Source organism: Anopheles merus, chromosome 3R (genome assembly GCF_017562075.2).
Source record: "Anopheles merus strain MAF chromosome 3R, AmerM5.1, whole genome shotgun sequence".
Taxonomy (NCBI): Eukaryota; Metazoa; Arthropoda; class Insecta; order Diptera; family Culicidae; genus Anopheles; species Anopheles merus.
This window is the reverse complement of record NC_054084.1, coordinates 8,560,814-8,579,882: the sequence shown is the minus strand read 5'-3', so window position 1 is coordinate 8,579,882 and position 19,069 is coordinate 8,560,814. Positions and strand designations below refer to the sequence as shown.

Sequence of the window (19,069 nt, the reverse complement as noted above, 5' to 3'; positions counted from 1 at the left end):
CACAAATATAGTTACATTTATTTTTCCTTTCAATTTTAACCTGTTATACATAAACGAATTTATTGCACGGCACGGCACAGCAAGAGAGAGTGTGTCCATGCAAAACGTGCACTATATTTATATATTTAAAAGCTCTTATTTTGCGATTCGCCCGCTGTGTTCGTTCGTTTGATTTGCCTCATTTGCGTGTTCCTTCCAAAAGCTTGCTTTGCTCTTTTCTTCCTTTTTTCCCTTCACTCCTCCCAAAACCTTTAACAAATAAATGCTTTACTCTGCTGCTTTGCCTTCACACGTAGCGCGTAGCGCTAGTTTTATTCGATTCGTCGTTTGTACCGTTTGCAAAAGTTTCGTCAAAAGTAGCACTTTGATTGGTTCCAGGTTCCTTTCGCAGTCTTTCTAATGTCAATTGTAAGCTGCCCGCCCGAAACTCGTCGGACGGTCTCGTACCTTCATCTCTGTTTCCTCGTACAGGTTTCCTCCGCCTGCACTTTCCTCCCAAAGAAACCGAAACCGAACGAAAACGACAGCGGCCACACACTCACAACGCCACACGCCTGACATAAAACGTCAATGATGCAGTGTGCACCACAGTGTGACAATGCGCGAATCCGATTGTGTTGCTACTAAGAAATAACGTGTACTAATGCACTAATATAATTAATAATGGTAACCGTATAAACCTCTGCGTTATTAACCATCCTTTCCAATGCCCTTTCGTTGATGTGTGTGTATGTGTGTGTGTGATGATACACAGTTAAAACTTTAACATTCGTTCCCTGTTTGGTGTAGGGATGGGGAGGAATCGTTGGACGATTTCAAACCCCATTCTTATTCCTCTCATCCATCCAATCGGGGAGGGGCGTAAGAAGCTTCCATCTGTTTCCCGGTTGAATTGTTTTCTTTTTTTTTTACAGCCAATGGAGAGCAACAGTTAATCAACATTAAGAATAGATACATCTCTGTGTTCTAGCTTCTTGTGTGTTTCTATTTAATGTTGTAGCATAACTATACTGCTCCGTAATAATGGAGCAATCAGAAGTAGTGTGTGCACATTTAATGGAAAACATTCCATCCAACTCTAAGAGTTTGTTGTGTGAAACGGTGTCTGTGTGTCTGGCTGTGTAATATGTTCTTCTCATGGACAAGCTAATGGGGGAGGACAGGGGTACTGCTGTGCATACTGCTACTAACTTTGAACAAACACTGAAAACATCGAAGCTCTCTATTTGCAGGCGATTTATGGTGGTACTGGATTAATTAGCTGCTGTCAGATTTTGCTTTCGGACTTTTGCTTTAAGGCTTACGATGGGTACAGGGAAATGGGAGAGTAGGGTGTTTGATTTAGCAACTTTTGGTGTGATTTTTCTCGAAATTTGCCGTAGTAAGAGAATGGTGGATGGGTTCTAAATTCTGGTAAATGAATAGAGAATGGTAAATGGGTTCTAAACCAAATTAATTAATAATACACTGTTGCTGCTGTGCGCGTTCTACACGGAACACTTGCTGAGAGAGAGAGAGAGAGAGATGCCAGTAGAAATCAATCGTTCCACTTTCACTAGCGTTTACTGGTTCGTACGGTAATGATGATACGGTAACATAAACGGGAAGACGGTTCCATGGTGTGGTTGTGTACTTGATTGGTAAATAATTCCTTTTTTTTGTTGTTGTGTCGGATTGCTGGATATAGACCCCTTCTTTTCAGGTTGCTGCTTTTACAGTATCGGTGGCACAATGTCGTGCTTGTCGTCTTCGTCGCTCACGTACATGCGTGTCAAATCCGAGGCGACGGAAGCGGTCTCACAAGCACTGTTGGTACGAAGAGAAGGAAGAAAAAAAAACAGACCCCTTTAATATAATTGGTCGATAATTAACTCACTTTTAAAAAAGGTGCTAGATGGTACAGGGGCGTGCATGAATGCTTCTAACTCAATTAGAGATGAATTTATAACACCCTGCGGCGGCGCTGTACCACCGTGATCTACTGCTGGAGGACACGTCGTGCGAGGCGGTACACGGACGGTGCAATCAATTATGCTTCTCAGCTACACACACACACACATTGGCGCACCACCTGTGCCCGTAAATCATGCTCAAACATTGCGCGAACCAACAGCAAAACACGCGGGCTCTCATGTAGGCTCAGCCCGTTGGAGCTCAATGGTTATTGGAAATAAATCACCATTAAATGAACATTTCAATTCGTCGCCTAGGCAGCGACCGTTTGGAGCAGGGGAAAGGGGGTGGTCAAACATTCTAGAATGGAAGTCCACCGGACGGCAGTGCCTCGAGCGCAGGGTTTTTGGGGGAACACATCATAAGTTTGGTCGTTTTATTTGGCGGATGTGAGAGGCAAAGGACGAGTGATTGGATATTCAATGATAACTTAAAACAGCTTCCGAAAAAAATACATTTTTTTGTGCTTTATGAGACACTTTTGCATCCAAGTTAGTGAAGATTGTTCCTGCTAAGAAAACCCTGCCAAAAGCCCTACTCCTGTCGCCCGCAATCATGGTTCATGCTTCCCATGTTTCAAGCTGGCACCCGCTGCTCGCCTCAGTGGCATAATTTGTCCGACCCGTTTCAATCAACTAACAAGCTTGCATTTTGCGTCTGTTTTCCCCCCTTTACAAAACAAAAAGTGTTACTTTATGTGAAAGCAAAGTCATGTTATGTTCAGCCGCCCTTCAGTTTTTTTTTCTTTGAGCTGACCTTACACTTTTGCTGTAAAACATTATGCGCTCCGCATAAACCACAACCCCGGTGACAACGACGACGACGAAAACGACTTCGCCGACTTAGCCAGCTTAGCGTGGACAAATCGATTCGCACTGGGCAAATTGATTGAACGAATAATTTATGCCCACCACCGTCGCCCACCCATGTTTTAAAGCACTGTCACTGTCACTGGCCTCACCTGACGACATCGTGCTCCTCCAGCACCGGCACCTCCGTGCTGTCCAGCCCATCGTCCTCGTCCGCCGGCAGCTCGTCATCGTCGTCGTCGTTCGACTCGACGATGATCGAAAGGTCGTGCAGCATTTTCGACGGTGCCGCCGGTTTTCCGCCCGACTTCAGGGTTGCGCTCGGATGGGTGGCGTTCGCCGTATCGATCACCTTCGACGGGCCGGGCAGATCCAGCTTGTTGCGCTTGCTGCTGTGCGGCCAGGATGATAGCCGGGGTGCGTAAAGAAGAGAGAATCAAAAGCGATCGCAATTTGTATTAATAATCGCTGCAAAACAAACGGTCACCACCGCCGTATCCGGTATTATCTTCTTTCTATTATTAGAAGTTGACCCGAAACACGATGAGCTGCGTGGCACGTGCACGATAAGATCATGAATGGGGAGAACCGAATGGTCCAACGGATGTATCGATCGGTGTTGGAAATTGATTCCCTCCCACCTCACTGGTGCAATCGCAAACTTCGCCGTGCTTGTGGCAGTAATTACGCTAATGAGTGTTTTCCGTCCCCACGTCTGATGGCGGGTTTTGCTCTTCCTTACCTCTGTACTGCCTTATTGCGCATCACTACATCGAGCCAGTTAGTTGTGATTTGAGGGCTGAATCTGTATTTCGGCATGATGGAGGCGTGAGGATAGAAGAATGGAGAAAGAGAGAGAGAGAGAGCGGGAACGTTATCAGTCGTGGTGGGCTGTATATCGTGGCGGTCGGGGGTAACTTTTGCAGCTGGTTTATAGACCAATATGTACGCTCGACGGTATGATGGATTGTGGTCTGATTGGAAAGTTCTCCTCCCCCAAGGGGAAGAACTGTTTGGAAAAGCCCATAGTACATCCCCGAATGCATGATTGATGGCAGAAAGTTAGTCGGTATCTGCGGCCTCCAAAGTGCCGAAAGTCATTACCACGTGCGTAATAGAATAACCGACCCAAGTTCTCAATTTCATGGCGAGGTGTAATCTATATCAATAGAATTTGTGGGAATTCAATTCTCATCATTACACAAACCCCGTCATACCGTCGTTGCGCGAGGAAAAGCTAGCAGATGATGATGATGATGGAAAGCAAAAGGACCTAACGAGTTGGACATTACTACTGCTAGGGATTGACATGCACGGCTAACGTTGAAGTAAAGATCTCCTTAAATTGATTTTATCTATCATGAACCTAACTTTCGGGGATAATTTAACTAATGTTTCGAGTTAAGTTGGTAAGAAACTAAGATATGCTACTACTAACATGTGATAGTTTTTAGTGCAGACATGGCTTATCTGCAGACACACAAACAAGTTTGAGTGTGCGATATTGCGCAGTGTCTGCGGTCAATAATCACGTGTCGTATGAAGCTGACATGGTCCTAAAACTATCAACCTGAAAGTACTGCAACCTGACTGGGATGGTATCTATGGGTATGTATGAATGACTTTGCTAACTGGACCTTGATAATCCAAAGTTCTCTAACCGAGCATCGTTCGACGGGCAAGGGTCGGCCTTAGCTTGTTTCTCCATCGAAAGCACCTTGTTGAGGTACTTGAGATCGAACTTGAGAATCGCTGGAAGAAGAAACAGAGAGAGAGAGAAAGAGAGAGAAAGATAAAGAGATAGAAGCGGCGTGCGTCCACCAGGCGGAAAGATATGCAAAAGAAGACACAGAAAAAGAAGAAGAAGAAGAAGAAGAAGAAGAGAAAAAAGTCGTTTATTGAACTTGTACTTGTACGCGGCGGGGCAGATATAGAGCCCGGAACACTCAGTCCCTTGGGGGCACCGGTGTGGTTGTGTGTGTCTGTGAATTCTGGCAATAAATGATGTGGATCGTGGAGGCAGTTTTGAGCATGTTACTTACATTTATCGAGCGGACCAAGCTTGAGCGCGATGTTGTACAGGATGTCCGCCGTCCAGAACTCCGGTATGCGGACGAACATTTTTTTCGCGTCGGCCGGCAGATGGAAGCCAAGCTTGTGGAGCAGCAGTATGAACGGCTGGTAGGACAGGATCGCAAACTGGTCCTGGTTCCAGGGCACAACCGGGATGGACTTCTTTTTCACTGTGTGGGGAATGAGAATATTTTCTAAGGTCAATCTACGCAGAACCCAACAAAGACATTCGACCGCTGCTTACAGATGCAATGGTACGAGACGGGCTCCATCACGACTACGCCCGTGCTACCGCCAATGCCCGCCGTCACGTAGATGTTGCCACTGAGCAGATTCAGCTTGACGAAGCAACAGTCCAGCAGGCTCTTCTGCAGCCAGGCAATCAGCTTGCCCCGGTTTTCCTTCTGCAACCGGTCGCGCAACACCTGGATGTCGTCCACCGCCTTGGACGATGACTTCGAGTCCCCGTCCTCCGGTTTGGGCGAATCGGCCGATGCGACTGATAGGGCGGGCGTTTGAACGTTCCGTTCGTAGTCTGGATTTTCCACCTTCATCAGATCGTCGTACTGCACGAGCGTCACTATGTTCTGCTCCAGCAGCTGCTCGATGATGGACAGGCGCGTCTTCTGTTGATTGCCATTTTCCTGGAACAGCTTCAAGATGTCCGCTACGACACACTTGCTCTGCCGACACTGTACGTAGTACCAGTGTAGGGAATCCTTTTCCTCCTGCGTCCAGGTGACGAGCAGATTGCCCGACAGTAGCTGCGTTCCGATGTCTGGCAGCGTGGTGGACAGCGTCAGCGGGGCCGGCTGGGGCGTGTTGATGAACTTGTGGATGACGTACTCGATCAAATCCGACCAGTCCTGAGAGAAAAAGACGTCCAAAAATTATGGATTAGTTTGTGCTCGGTAAAGCGCAATTTAAAACCCGTACATCGCACAGCTCGTACTCCGTCTCCCAGATCTGCGAGTACGTCTTCAGTATGCTCGGCTGAAACAGCACATTGATCTGGCCCAAATCGCCCCCGACGTGATGCATCATCGTGAAGATGCAATCGTTCACGAACGCACCGTTCTCGCGGAAATCCTCCAGCAGCAAACCGTACTGGTGCATAATTTCGACCGTCGCAAACCTGGAACAAAAAACGGATGGGGGAAAAAGAAAAAGCGAATACAAAGGAGGAGAAAGAGAGAAAGAGAGAGAAAGAAAACGCAATTGGTTAGCGTCTCGGGGAAATGTGGTTTCCCCTTTGCGTCAAACGGCCTTCCATTTGTGGGTTTGTTTGTTTCTGTTTACTGTTTGATGTGGCCCAGCATATCGCCCGGGTTGCCATCGGCGGTCAGTTCCCGGACACCGTCGAGCAGGAGCAGCAGCGTATGATTGGTCACTATCAGGTCCTGCAGGTACTGGCGGCTCTGGATGTTCGGGTTGTAGCACCGGAGCAGCAGCACAAACAGGCAGCGCAAATCCTCGGTGCAGCTTATCTGGAGCTGTAGAAGCTTGAGCTTCTCTTTGTCCTCCTGCAGTTTGTGGTGAGGTTTTAGTGGGAACGAGAGTGTGGGATTGCCGACAGGGTTATAAATAGAAAATGAAAACCACTGCACCGCCTGCAATGCTCGGTAAAATCTTACCTTTGTCAGGTGTGTACTCTTCTTGTACGTATCAAGCGCTTGCAGAAATTCTCTTATCGCTGTTACAACCTACACAGCACAGGAATTGAAATGGTATACAATGAGAATGGGGCAGGTTTGAGGGCTTCATGTGTTCTGTGGTATCTAAATTTCGGGGAGGCTCACCAAATGAATCCTTCGTAAACAGGGCTTTATGTCCGTCTCGGTGGCTCGGCTGAGCTGCTCGAGCTGTTCGCATAGCATCACGCCCTCGTACGTAAGGTAGCTTATGATGTCGAACGACAGGACGCTGTTGATGTGCTCCAGGTCCAGCTCGAGCTGGGTGGCGAATTTCAGGAAGTACGTAACCAGCCAGAAAAAGTGTGACGTATCAATTTGCACTTGCTGTGTACAGGAGAGAGTCGGAGAGAAGCGTTTGGGATTTAATTAAAATTGGGCGTTATTTAAAGTGAATTTTGTGGTTTTGCACTGTATGAAATGTTTCCTACTCAGAAGCAATTGGAACCGTTTGACCTTCACCGGAGCAACATCAAGTTTCGCAATTACGTTGAATGCACCTTTGAAAGCTGTGTACCGCCTGTAATTGCTGAATAGGAAACTGCCTCTTGCTAAATATCAAAATGCCAGCAGAAGCATTTCTAGGAACAGCTTTTCTACAGCCCACACAGAGCGCATCAAGTGGCGCATACTTTAGCAACAATTAAAATTTGCATGAATGCCCACCCCCAACTTACCAGATCCGAGAGTAATTGCGTGTGCAGCTCGTGCACCAGATAACCGTATCCTTTCAGCAGAAAGTCAACCGTAAACTCTTTGAGGATGTGCGAGATATCGTCGTCGGTCGGCACATGATGCATTAGGCCCTTCATGTTGATGCTAATGGTGGGTGGAGGGAGAAAAGCGAGCAAAGCGCGTCAAGAAATGTGTCGCTTTCATGAAATTATAGACCGGCGGTTACTCACATATTGCTCTTGCCCCGTTTTACCAGCTTCTTGCGGCGCAGCTCCTTCTTCTCCTGCACCGAGACCGGGTTGCGCTGCTTGTTGGCCGCGTTGAAGCGCTGCTTCTGGTTGGAGGGCGGCTTCTGGTGGACCGGCTTCTGGTGCGGACTGTCGTCTTCGTTGCTCGAGGTGGAAATGGATTCCTTCTCCACCTGCGTGCCGTAACCGCAGTCGGAATTTTCCGACTGCGACACCTGGATCTGCTTTTGCGTTTGTTGTTGCGATTGCTGTTGCTGCGTCTGTGACTGTTGTTGCTGCTGCTGCTGCTGCTGCTGCTGCTGCTGTTGGGATTGCAGTGTGGGCGACTTTGGAGGTGACTGTACCTGTTGTTGCTGCTGCTGCTGCTGTTGTTGTGGACAAGATTGTGACCCATTCGACGGCTTGCTGCTCTCCTTCATCGCTTGATCTTTGCCGCTGGTGGTCGACTGTTTGCAAAACACGCCCGACGACGAGCTGCTGCCGGACGAATCTTGATGACACTTGGTGCCGCCTGCGCCACCTTTGGACTTTTTGGGCTGCAAAAAAAAGTTAATAAATTAAAAACCCAGCACAGTGCACAAGAACATACAAAGTTTCGGCTAACTTCCTGCAGTTCCGTGGCCTTCTGGTGGTCACAGAGCTGCTGCTGCTGCTGCTGCTGCTGTTGATGCTGCTGCTGATGTGCCCCGGACCCGTTGCAGGACGGTTTGCCACCACTCGCACTCGCACTGCCGCAGGTCGTCCCGCCCCCCAGGACGCAACCGTCGCTCGATGCAGCGTTCGCCTTCAGCGTTTGGTGGTACATCTGGTGGGATTTGATCGCGCGCGAGAGTATGATCTGCGTCGGGAAGTCGGCAACCATGCGCGTGACCTGCGGCGCCTCGGACGCACATTCCTTGCTCATGGACGATGGTATTTTGCCACTGCCTAAAATGCAAATAGCGCTCATAAGTCCGGCTGGTTCAAAGTGGGGATGCGTTTGGTGCGGCGGCGGCGGCTTGGACCGCGGCTGGCTGGGTGCCGGCTGCCCGGGACCGCTGCTACTGCCGGCCCGCCGCAGACATTCACCATTGTCGGACGAGTCGGACGTCGGGTCGGAGGTGAGCATCGGGCTCGAGTCCCCGCTGCACTGCTTCGGCGGCGACGTGTTGCTCTCGTTGTCCTCCGAGCTTTCCGACAGCGTCGACTCGAACCACAGGTTGAGCAGCTTCTGGAGCGTGCTGATGTGCTGGTCCTTGTACATGAGCGCGACCAGCTGCGCCATCGTGACGCCCCAGTACGCCCGCTGCGGGCAGGACATCAGGTAGATCAGCAGCTTGTCGATGCTCTGCGTGAACAGGTTCCAGATGATCTGGTTCTGGAAGGAGGTGTTGTGGCCGGCGGTCGGATAGCAGCTGCCCGCGTGCCCACCCGCCCCCGTGCCCATCTCCGGCACGTGCAGGATGTTGCGCAGCAGGAGCAGACAGTTGTTGACGCTGTCGCACTGCTGGATCGACAGCTTGGTGTCCCGCTCGAGGATGCCCTTCATGTGGTCGATCACCGCCTTGGTCGTCTTCCAGTCGACGAACGCTTCCTTGCTGGTGATCAGCAGCTTGTTCAGCTCGAAGATCGTGTGCCGGCCGATCTCCGACTTGGACACGAGGTCGACCGGCAGCAGACACTCGACCGGCACGGTCAGGTTCACCAGCAGCCGGATCGTGGTGTCGATGATCTTCACATCCTTCGCGTTCACCAGCAGCGGCACGATGTCGTTCTTGACGTTCTGCCCAAACCCGATCGCCCGGCGAAACGTGCGCAGGGTCGCATCCTCCACCGCCAGCTTACAGATGATCTCCTCCAGCGTTACCAGACAGTCCTCGCTCAGGTGGTACGCATCGTCCTCGAACGTGCCGAGCGAGCCGAACGTGCTGTTGATCTGCGGGTTCGCCAGCAGCCATTCCATCGCTTTCTCACCTAGGCTGGCTGCCCCCTGTGCAACGGCTGACAGTACTGCGCGCCCGAATGGAGCGGTTCAGGTGCCCTCGCAGTAGACTGAGGGGTGAAATGTGGAGTATATGTAGGCGGGGGGAGGTTGTAGGAAGGATAGGATTGTACGTTAATCGTTAGTCAAAGCTCACTTGTACGATTAAAGGCAGGGAGGGCGGATAATTTACACCAATAGAAACGTTGACGGAAATATTAATGGGCTGCCTTTTTTGAACTGATAGCTTTCTCCCTCTAAGTATCCTTTGAAGGATCACTTGTTTGCGTTCGGAGCGTAGTGGTGTGGGAACGAGGATCTGTTTGATGAAAGCGAGGTTTCGTACCCATTGAAATCGCTTGCTAAAGTGTGGTGCAATCGAGAAAGTGTGTGAGAGAGAGGGAGAAAGAAATGAAGAAAAGGGGAAGAAAAGAAACACGAAATAAACGATTAGGGATAAAACCAAAGCAAAAAATGCCAACAGAAACCAAACGCAAACGATAGAATCGGTACGGGTTTGAAGAGAGATGTATAGATTAAACCATTTTAAGCCCAGTTATAGTGACGAAGAAACCATTTCATTGGCAATCAAAATTATCGATAAAATGATTGGCTGCTTGAATTAGCGAACCCACGCTTTTCCCCATTTTGGAGGTTCTATTCCTGGTGCAATAAGCAGCGTTCGCGAACATTTCCACCACTCAATGTTAGGCCACACGTTAGTGAATTATATTTATCTCGACACGCACTCCAGCGACACACACAGTTAAGTGTCTTCTGGAACCGTTTTCCAACCAATTTCCCGCTCGAAAGGGCAAACGCCAATACCATCCTGCCCTCGCGGTTTTTTCTCCCTGTAATACCACACACGTTGTTTGCTACAAAGGCTTACGTCAGCGAGCAAAATTAAGCGACCTCGGGTGTGTAGATTTATGTAATAATCTGTGGTTTTGGGGAAGTTTCGAGATAATTCCAACCGTATTGGAGAAGCTTCCAAATTTGATTCTTCAGTCTAAAACGTGGTAGGAGTCACATAGGAGGATATCACGCATTACCATTAACGCAAACACCATGCGGTTTAACATAAATGAGGCATAAATGTATGTATGAAGATGAATTCCCTATCAGCAGTGTTATGTTAATGTGGCGAAATCTCAACGTGGTTCTGGCAAATTTGCCTTCAAAATGTCACATGTTGGTGCGTTTGACAGGGAGTTGGTCACACTGCCACTCGGGCCATATAATAGGATCGGGATATATGTACATACATTCAGTTATCGAGCGAATTCTGTTAACACATTGCACTGGATGGACAGTCACCATCCTCAGCGCATGGTTTGCGTTGCGTTACGTTAGCGCACAGTGACCTTTTTTTTTGGAGTGTGGGGGTTTTGGTTGTCTGTCGCTCACAATGTCCCGTGTCTACCCGTGAGTCAACGAAGCAGTAGAAGTGCTCAACAACAGGAAGAGGATACCAAAGGCACTAATCCCACTGTCCTGGGCTGTCTTCGGTTTCCCGTGTTTGTGGGGACTGTATTCCAGGTTTTCCCATCCCTCCCCCCACCAACCAAGAAGGTACATAATCACTCCCGCACAGCTCCGGACAAGGGAGGGAGGGAAATATATTAACCTGCTTTTCTTTTCAGTGAGCCGCTGGAACACGAGCCCGCACCGAATCGCAACGTGATGCCTTGCGTATGCCACATCAGGTTGCGCTTCACTTGGTTCCATTCCGCACTCTCTCCCTCGGTTGCAGGTTGAAGAATATTATGTGCGTTTGCGGTGGTTGAAGATTATCAACGAAACATTCGATAGTGGGATTATTACACAGACAACGACCCGTGTTGAGGACGTCGCTCAAGAAGCGGCTCAAAGTGCTACCCACACACTGTTCACACGGTTCCACCGGCGTTAATGGTGCTGCGCTGCACTATCCGTGGCAGCAACTTTTCCACTTTCCCTGCGGCCAGCGAACAAAATGTCAACCGCGTGGTTGTGCCAACATGCCACCACGGACAGAGGCAGCACTCTGTCGAACACGTGCACAGGCGGCAGTGGTAGTGGTAGTAGTACTAGTGTCCCGAGGTACAACATGGCTGCACTAGACATGACTGTGTCTTTTGTGTGTTACAGAGGACGGAGAAACGGGGAAAAGTTGAAGATGTAAACTGAGCAGAAATGTGCTGCTTTCTATAAAACAAAATGGATGAAGAGTGGAGTGGTCGCCCGCCCTGTTGCTCAAACAACTCAGCAGGGCAAACACATTGGATTGTTGGAAAGTTTCAAGTGGCTGAAATTAGCCACAATTTCTTTCCCGCTTCGAGAGACCAAATAAAACTGCCAGCACACCGCCGGTGTGGCTTCTTTCGAGTGAGATGTTTTCTTCCACTGCAAGGTGTGTGTCCTGGTGGTGGAAGAATTGGTCACCCTTTTTATACAGTTCTGTTCGAGTGTAGAACTTTTCCGCCTTTTCCAAGCTACCTGAGTACGGTTTTAACTCCCAGGTGTTTCCAGGAAGATCACGTTGGATGGGTGGAAAATAGGCGAACGAACAAAACAAAAAAAAAGAAGCTAGTGATGATGGCTGTACAATTCCCGTGAACTACGAGCCCCGCACCCGGACAGTGGAAGTGTAAATAGTGCATTGTTGTGTAGCAAGGAATATCCTTTCACCATGCACGCGGTACGGTGCGGTGCCATGCGGTGCCATGGACAAGGGTATTGTGTTAGGAAAAAAAGTCCTTCACTCAAAAGAACAATGGAACAAAAACGGGTTGAGGTGGTTGGTTCTATTTCGGTGTTGCATGCACGGAAGCTGCAGGGGAGCTTGTACGACTTCGCCAGGCAGACAATTTTCCGCGTGAGCATTCTATTTCCGCTGCCGGCCGGTGTTGGCTTTCTGTTGGGGAATGTTGTTTGTCATCGCCATCGCCATAACGCAAAAAACGTTCTTGTTTTTTATTGTATGCTTTCACCTTTGCTTTGCTGCAGAGAACGGTCAAGAGGGCGCTGTGCATATGATTGCAAAACCCACGACAGAAAGGACTCCCACGAGGACATGACATAGGGCAGAGTGTCTCTGGAGTGGTGCATTTCATCTGTGTTTCATCTTCGATGATGTATTGGAGCATGGAATTCAAATTTCATTTATTCCACGTAAATAAACATTGATCGATTGGGAGCGGTACGTGACGTGGGACGTATCTGCCACTGGAAATAAAAATGTCAAATGCAATGCGATTTGGTTCTGGGGTTCTCAATTCTCAAGAGGAACATGTTCATAAGGACTCAAATTTGTCAGTTAACGAACAATTCGAATTCTGGTTCCTTTGAGTTTGTCACGGTTGTACTGCCGAAAAGTCGGTCCACTCTGTACCTAATATCCATATTAGATGTTTTCAAAACCAAAAATTTGAAATCAAAATTCATTATTGCATTGCCTTTGATAGCTTTATTTATCTACCGATATAGCTAACAAACAAAGATGTTTAATCAATTCCATGTGTATCAATCTCTGGATCGCTGGAAGACATTCGTCCCAATCATATTATTGCAATGAAATTACAATGATCCTATTTGTTTCCTGCAGGAAGCAAATGGTATTTGCTTCTGTCTAATGTACATCCTACTCCCATATTACAGGAAGGATGCTCTCACCAAGCTTCCCAGAACAAAAGATTACGATGAAAAACGCCCAATTTTTCTGGACAAACAAACCTCTTCCCGAAGCATGCTTGTATTGAATCTTTCGATCATACATATTTGAAAAGGCCACACAGAAAAGATAGCAAGAGAAAAAGTCTACTGTTTGTGCATCTGTGGAACCCTTTTGCAGAAAGCTTATTTGTCAGCAAACGCTGAGCTTTACCGTGTAGAGCGCCCACAGTCTTCGCATGCATTTGGAACGCAACGGCTTGGTACGCTTGCATTTCCAAACTCACAACCCACAAGCAGCTCATTCTTATTCCTGTTCCCCTATCTATCGGTCGGTTGGTGGCCTCCTTCAATGACTCCGACCCTCTCTTGAGGACCCATGACGATGACGGTGACTGGGTAACAGCAAACGAGCCATTGCTCATCCCTCTAACACACCCGCGGCCGAATTGAATTGCAAATTGGTACAAGCAAATACAAATCATCAATGAAGTGTGGCAGCAATTCGAATAGACTTTTCGAAACACACACCATGTCCCAAATGGAAAATGTATGCCCGCCGGCACAAACCATCATTTGGTTTGGGGGCATCTTGCTTCTTGGAGAGCTGTCGTTTCCTTGCTTGCTCTTTACGCGGTTAGACGCGGGTGTTTTAATGTGCAGCTTCGTCGCTGTATACTTAAATGCGATCGAAAAACCCTTTTGCTTCTCGGAGTTTGAGATATTGGTAACGCATGAAAATGGGGGCTGTGTGACTTCAAGAAGAACTCATTCCAGGTGAGCAGGGGGAGAATGGGTAGGTCTAACTGGGTGGAGATTAGCGTTGTTTATGCGTAACGTCGCCGGCGCGCTACTCATTGAAGGGCAAGGTGTTTTGAAGCGCAGGGAAGCCGGTGGCGGTGGACGGAAGTTTGTCACGTTTTCGCTACAACTGTCGAAGCTCGGTGCTTGGACCATCGGCGAGGAGCTGGAAGATGCTCTCCAATCGATTCCATAATGCCCGCAGACTTGTGCGTGGATCGATTCGGTTCGGTGTTTATTAATGCAACAGAACGGGGGCTAAAGTTTTCGTTCGCACCATCCCATCATTATGCACATTTTAATGCCTGCAAAGTTGGATGTACCAAAGTTGGGCAAAGATGTGAATAAACAATTTACCCCCCAATAAGCATCTCGTTGGGAGCGAGTTAAAATAGTTTTTTGGATGTTTATTTCCGTTACGAACTAAGTGCCAATTAAAATACACCCACTGGGCAACTTTTAATCGTTTTTAGCCAAACTCCCCGGTGATAAAGCGGTAGAGAAAGGTTATTTGCATATCACAAAAACGGAGAATTTGTTACATCTCGGTTTTTTGCTAAGAAAGGAACAAACGAAACAACCGTGGGGCTTCGCGCGCGGTTCGAGTTGGGACAAACGACAGATTGTGCAATTCCCGCTTTTAAAATATGCCAAGCACGAGGAGCACCGGGGTCGTTGTGTATAATTCATTCTTTATTTATAAATGCAGCACACTACTTTGCGACTACTGTTTGTGCGAATTTAGCCAGACTTCTCTGTGGGAGTTGAACATACAAAACTTTAGCCCCAGTTCTCTCTCTCTCCCTCTAGGGCCAAAACTAGTGGAATGAACCCGGGTAATTGGTGTCCTACACTTTTAGCATCCTTCGCGTATCAGGTAGCTCAGGTAATTCTGGTTGTTCAATTTTATTCGTGGAGCATAATTTTCCACTCTTCCAAGCACACGCCGAAACGATGGCGATGACCATTTGCTTACAGATGCGACCGACCTAGAAGCACCACAGCAACAAAAACCCCCTCTCCCATTATAAAATGTTTTCTATTCACGGTAAAAAAGGCTATTCACGGGAGATTTCGTATACTGTCGCAGCCTTTTGAAAAACTTCAGGGCTTCAGGCACCGACCGTGTGGGTGGGTAACACAGGCATTAGAGATCGAGCTGGGGTGAAAAAATAACGTCCAATTATCAGCGATAAGGTTCAAAGAGAATCTTGCTGCGTTCTATTTCCAGGGCCATCATATTGATAGGAGAATAATTTTCGCTTGCATAAAAGGAATCATTTTGGAGGAAAAAAGGGGGAATTAATCAAACATTATTGTTCCTTGGCACAACCCCAATCCCATGTGTCATAAAACATATTTAATGTGTGTACATAAAAACTGCTCTAAGACGACTCCGATGAGTTCTTCAAAGATATCGAAAGTAGTGACCCCTTACTTCATCTTCTCCTCCAATATTTCAAAAGGACTTTCTTTCAATTTCTGTCAAGCGTCCGGAGACGATTGCAGTGTAGCGCTAACACTCAAGTCCATCTGGTGGAGCCATTTGAAGTGTACTGTATTTGATTAAAAAGCTCGCCTTTTATCATTTGTGCAAAGATCACCCTGTAGGTTGGTTGTAGCTTTGGAATCTCTTCAAGTAAAATCTTCCAGCTTAAATTAAATTCAACCAAAGCGAGACGACCAAAGGAATTGCTTTTTGTGTAGAGCAATTGCAAAATGGATTTAATTAAATATATTTAATTAAATATATAAAAAAAACGTTAACAGGATTTGCAATATTCCAAGAAGTGCAGCAACTTTGGTACGCGTCGTTTACTTCGCAGTTGCTAAAGGGTTATTATCGTCCAACATTCCTCCTCTCCAACAATACTTCCCCCAACCCAAGCACTCCAAACCCATTCTGACCATTCTCTGGGTCTGATCGCGTCAGAACGATTATACAACCCGCCTAACGGGGTGTAGGGGAGTAGTGGACTCTCCCCCTTTTATTCCCCCCTACCACCACATGCAAGTACACGCACGTAGCCATTAGATGGATAACGTGCCCAACAGCAGACTGGTGCATGTGCATTCGCCGTCCACTTACCTTCATTAGCTTCCGCTGCACAAACACACACACAGACACAAGGGGAGATCTTGCGCTTCGTACGTGTAGTGATAGTGATGGTTTGGTATGCAAGGGTAGAGAGCGCTCTTCGCAAAGCTAATCGGTGCTGATGACGTTAGAACTGTTGCACTCTGTTGCACTGCACATTCGCACACAACCGTCGGTCACTGTCTCTGTTTGCGGTCGCTGGTTGTGCCTTGTCGAAGGCTTCGAATGATGGCACCTCCTACACATACACACACACAGAGAAGCTCACTCAAACACGGTATTATTCCAGCACGTATCGGAGACACGGATCTGATCACACTTCAAAAACACACACAGAAAAAAAAGCAACAACTTCACCAGCTCACGATGCACCGCGACTCAGAAAACGTGATCTTACAGCGTCGCCCAGACACAGTAGGCCGTGTTACAGCACGTTACATACGCGCACAGTGTTTGCCACTGCAAAAGCCAATAGGCTGTTGGCTGTATCAATCGAGAGAATCGCTATTATTTGCACTTTTAGCGGAAATGATGACGATGGTTCTTGGATTTATGTTTTTTTTCGTTTTTTTTTCGCTTTTGCGCGTTTTAGTTAAGTGGTTATTTTCGATATCTGTGCCACTTTCTTGCACACACACGCACGCAATGCACAAACGGAGTGCAATTTTCGCTTATCAGTAACGATCACCGTCTAGCAGCTAATGCTTACACGCACACACAGACCACTCGTATACATTCACAACGCCGCTAACCTTGGACCGTGTATCGTTGTTACACTTGCCGTGTATAAAAGTACACTTCATTTTTGTAGCTCACCGAAGAAACGCTAATTTACCACAAAATGTGTGCGCCGACCACGTGGGCTTTGCTGCTTTAAAATTAAAAAAAAAACCGTTTTGTTTAAATATTTTTAAACCCTTTTTGCACTTGGGTTTGTTTTTTTTTTCTTTCTTTCACTTTTACTCAACACACACGGTTGTCACACACCTTTCCAGCAGGAGCGTTGATCACTGACTAATTGTACTGCTGGTACACCACTGATGGAGGTACTTCCGCCTCGAGCGACTACCGATGCGCAACTGTGTAGTGCAGTGTGCCGACCGGGTGTTCGTTTGCGTGTTGCGTGGTTGTAGCGCTGTTGTCCCTTCGGACGATTTGTTTGTATATAGGGCGTTCTAACAGGGCAACCTCGGCGCGCACGGTACGACCGCTATCAACCAGTTGCTGGCTGTAATTGACGACTGGGATGTACCGGATGTTTCACACACCGTAGGATGCTGTGGAATCCTCGCAAAAGTGCGTCCTTTGCGCAAGTGAGAAAGAAAGAATGACAAAGACAGAGAGAGAGAGAGAGAGAGAGAGAGAGAGAGCGACAGAACATCCCAAACGACGGAAAAGAAAGGTAAATGCGGATGTATCAACGAGAGAAGAGTGCGAGTGTATGTAGAGACCGGGAACGCTCGTTATGTACAAAGCGCCCCCGAGAGAAATTCCGCCTTTTCTGCCTTTGGAACTCGTTGATTTCGCATGAATTATTTTCAATTTTAATTTTATTCAATTTATCCGATGCATTTATTGTTTTTTGATAATGTTTTGTCATCGATTTGGTACTTTGATTAAATTATTCCGTGCCCTAGTAGAACTTTGATTCCACTCGAGATAGCCCTTGTGAAGCCATCACACAGAGCAACCTTCGTCCGTAGTGGTGCACAAACGCGTGCGATGAAGATGCCGCTGCCGCTGTATGTGTACATAAGGGGGCCATGGCCCGGTATACAAAACACCAGCCGCCCCAGCGCAGTAATGCGCTCGCTCGCACCAATACCAAAACCGCGGCCACCCGGCGGGGCGCGCGGATTCACGTGGGCCGGCAACGTGCGATCGGGCGCAAGTTCATGTTTCCACACCATCTGTACCGCGCGCGCGTCTGTCTCACCCGACCGACCGGTGAATCTGGCGTTTCGGCCCACCGGGAGTGGGAGTGGGAGGGTGGGCCGCTATTGCAAACAGCGTGTGATGGGAAAAAAGCTGTGCTGGAGAGAGCTGCCGGAGATTTCGCGCACTAGTCGTTGCATCTCTGCCTATCTTTGCCTTTGTGTCTCTTAATCTAGTTGCTGGTGAGCCTTTTTGTTCTCCATCATGCCGAGGTTGGTCGGTTCCCAAGCTACGCACATACACACACACACACACACAGATGAACGCACGTGCGTTGACGAACGTTTGCAAGAGCAGCAGGAATAAAATCTAAGCGGTGCGAAAAATCCACGCCCGTTGCACGGGCCAAGCATGCCGCCAGCACATGCCGATGCCGGTCGACGACATGCGGCGTATCGGATGGCTGTCACCCATCCGCTCACCCTCCCCTCCTCTTTCCCCATCACACTCCAAAAGTCCACGGAGTGCTGGGTTTGACAATGAAATTTATTTCCCTCGTGTTGCACCCGAGCGTGTGGATTACATTCTACCGTTTGCGCGAAAGGTAAACAGTACCATCTTGCTCTAAAGTGGGATCATCCCCCTTCCCCAATAGCTTCTTCTTCTTCTTATTTTTGGCATCTCACACACTGTGGTTACATCAGCTCCTGCATCGCACCCAACAACAAAAGCAACTCCTCCTTGAAGGCAGTTTGCTCACGCGAATGTACATACATTGCGGACCCGTTTGCGCAAACACCACACGTGGAACCGAATGCGTAGTTACGTAGTTGGAGGAAGGGTTTTTCCATTTCCCGTCGACAGGGTTGCTCGGGACATATACAAAAAAAAAAAAACTCCCACCCGAAGATGCCATTCCCGGGAATCACTTGTCAGCTGTTGATTGGATTCACATTGAAAATTGCCCAAACTGTGCAAGTACACATTTCATGCTCCTTCCAATGCTTCTGGCGCGGAGGATTTCGGATGATACCATACACATCGGTATCCCCCATGCATTATGGAACGGAAATGAATGGACTCCCCCTCGGAGTATCTGTGTGTGTGTGTGTGCATTTCTAACAGCGATGTTGAAATCATCCCCAATCTGCAATGGAGATCGTCCGACGTACCTTCGTCCCACACCCCATGTTTCGGGGACACTGAATCATCTCCATGGGCGTACGATGGTG

The 19,069-nt window shown here is 48.0% G+C and overlaps 1 protein-coding gene across 11 annotated transcripts; it reads right to left on the bottom strand.

Annotated features, from left to right (window-relative positions):
* On the bottom strand, nt 1-17,282 carry LOC121597895 (protein timeless). Of its 11 annotated transcripts, none has more exons than XM_041924175.1 (16): nt 15,954-17,270; nt 9,567-9,771; nt 8,518-9,480; nt 8,039-8,376; nt 7,432-7,985; nt 7,204-7,345; nt 6,635-6,853; nt 6,470-6,538; nt 6,135-6,358; nt 5,772-5,970; nt 5,080-5,701; nt 4,805-5,005; nt 4,400-4,514; nt 3,505-3,567; nt 2,915-3,154; nt 1-1,806 (listed from the first exon to the last, which is right to left on the bottom strand). In XM_041924175.1, exons 3-16 carry the CDS (start codon nt 9,389-9,391, stop codon nt 1,713-1,715), a joined length of 3,954 nt encoding a protein of 1,317 aa, XP_041780109.1. In that variant the 5' UTR covers nt 9,392-9,480; nt 9,567-9,771; nt 15,954-17,270; the 3' UTR covers nt 1-1,712. The 11 variants fall into 11 exon arrangements, with proteins under 11 accessions (XP_041780109.1, XP_041780108.1, XP_041780106.1 ...); XM_041924174.1 differs by having other exon boundaries at nt 9,603-9,771; XM_041924172.1 differs by having other exon boundaries at nt 8,518-9,771; nt 15,954-16,833; nt 16,950-17,270.
* Between the last annotated feature and the right edge of the window lie 1,787 nt (nt 17,283-19,069).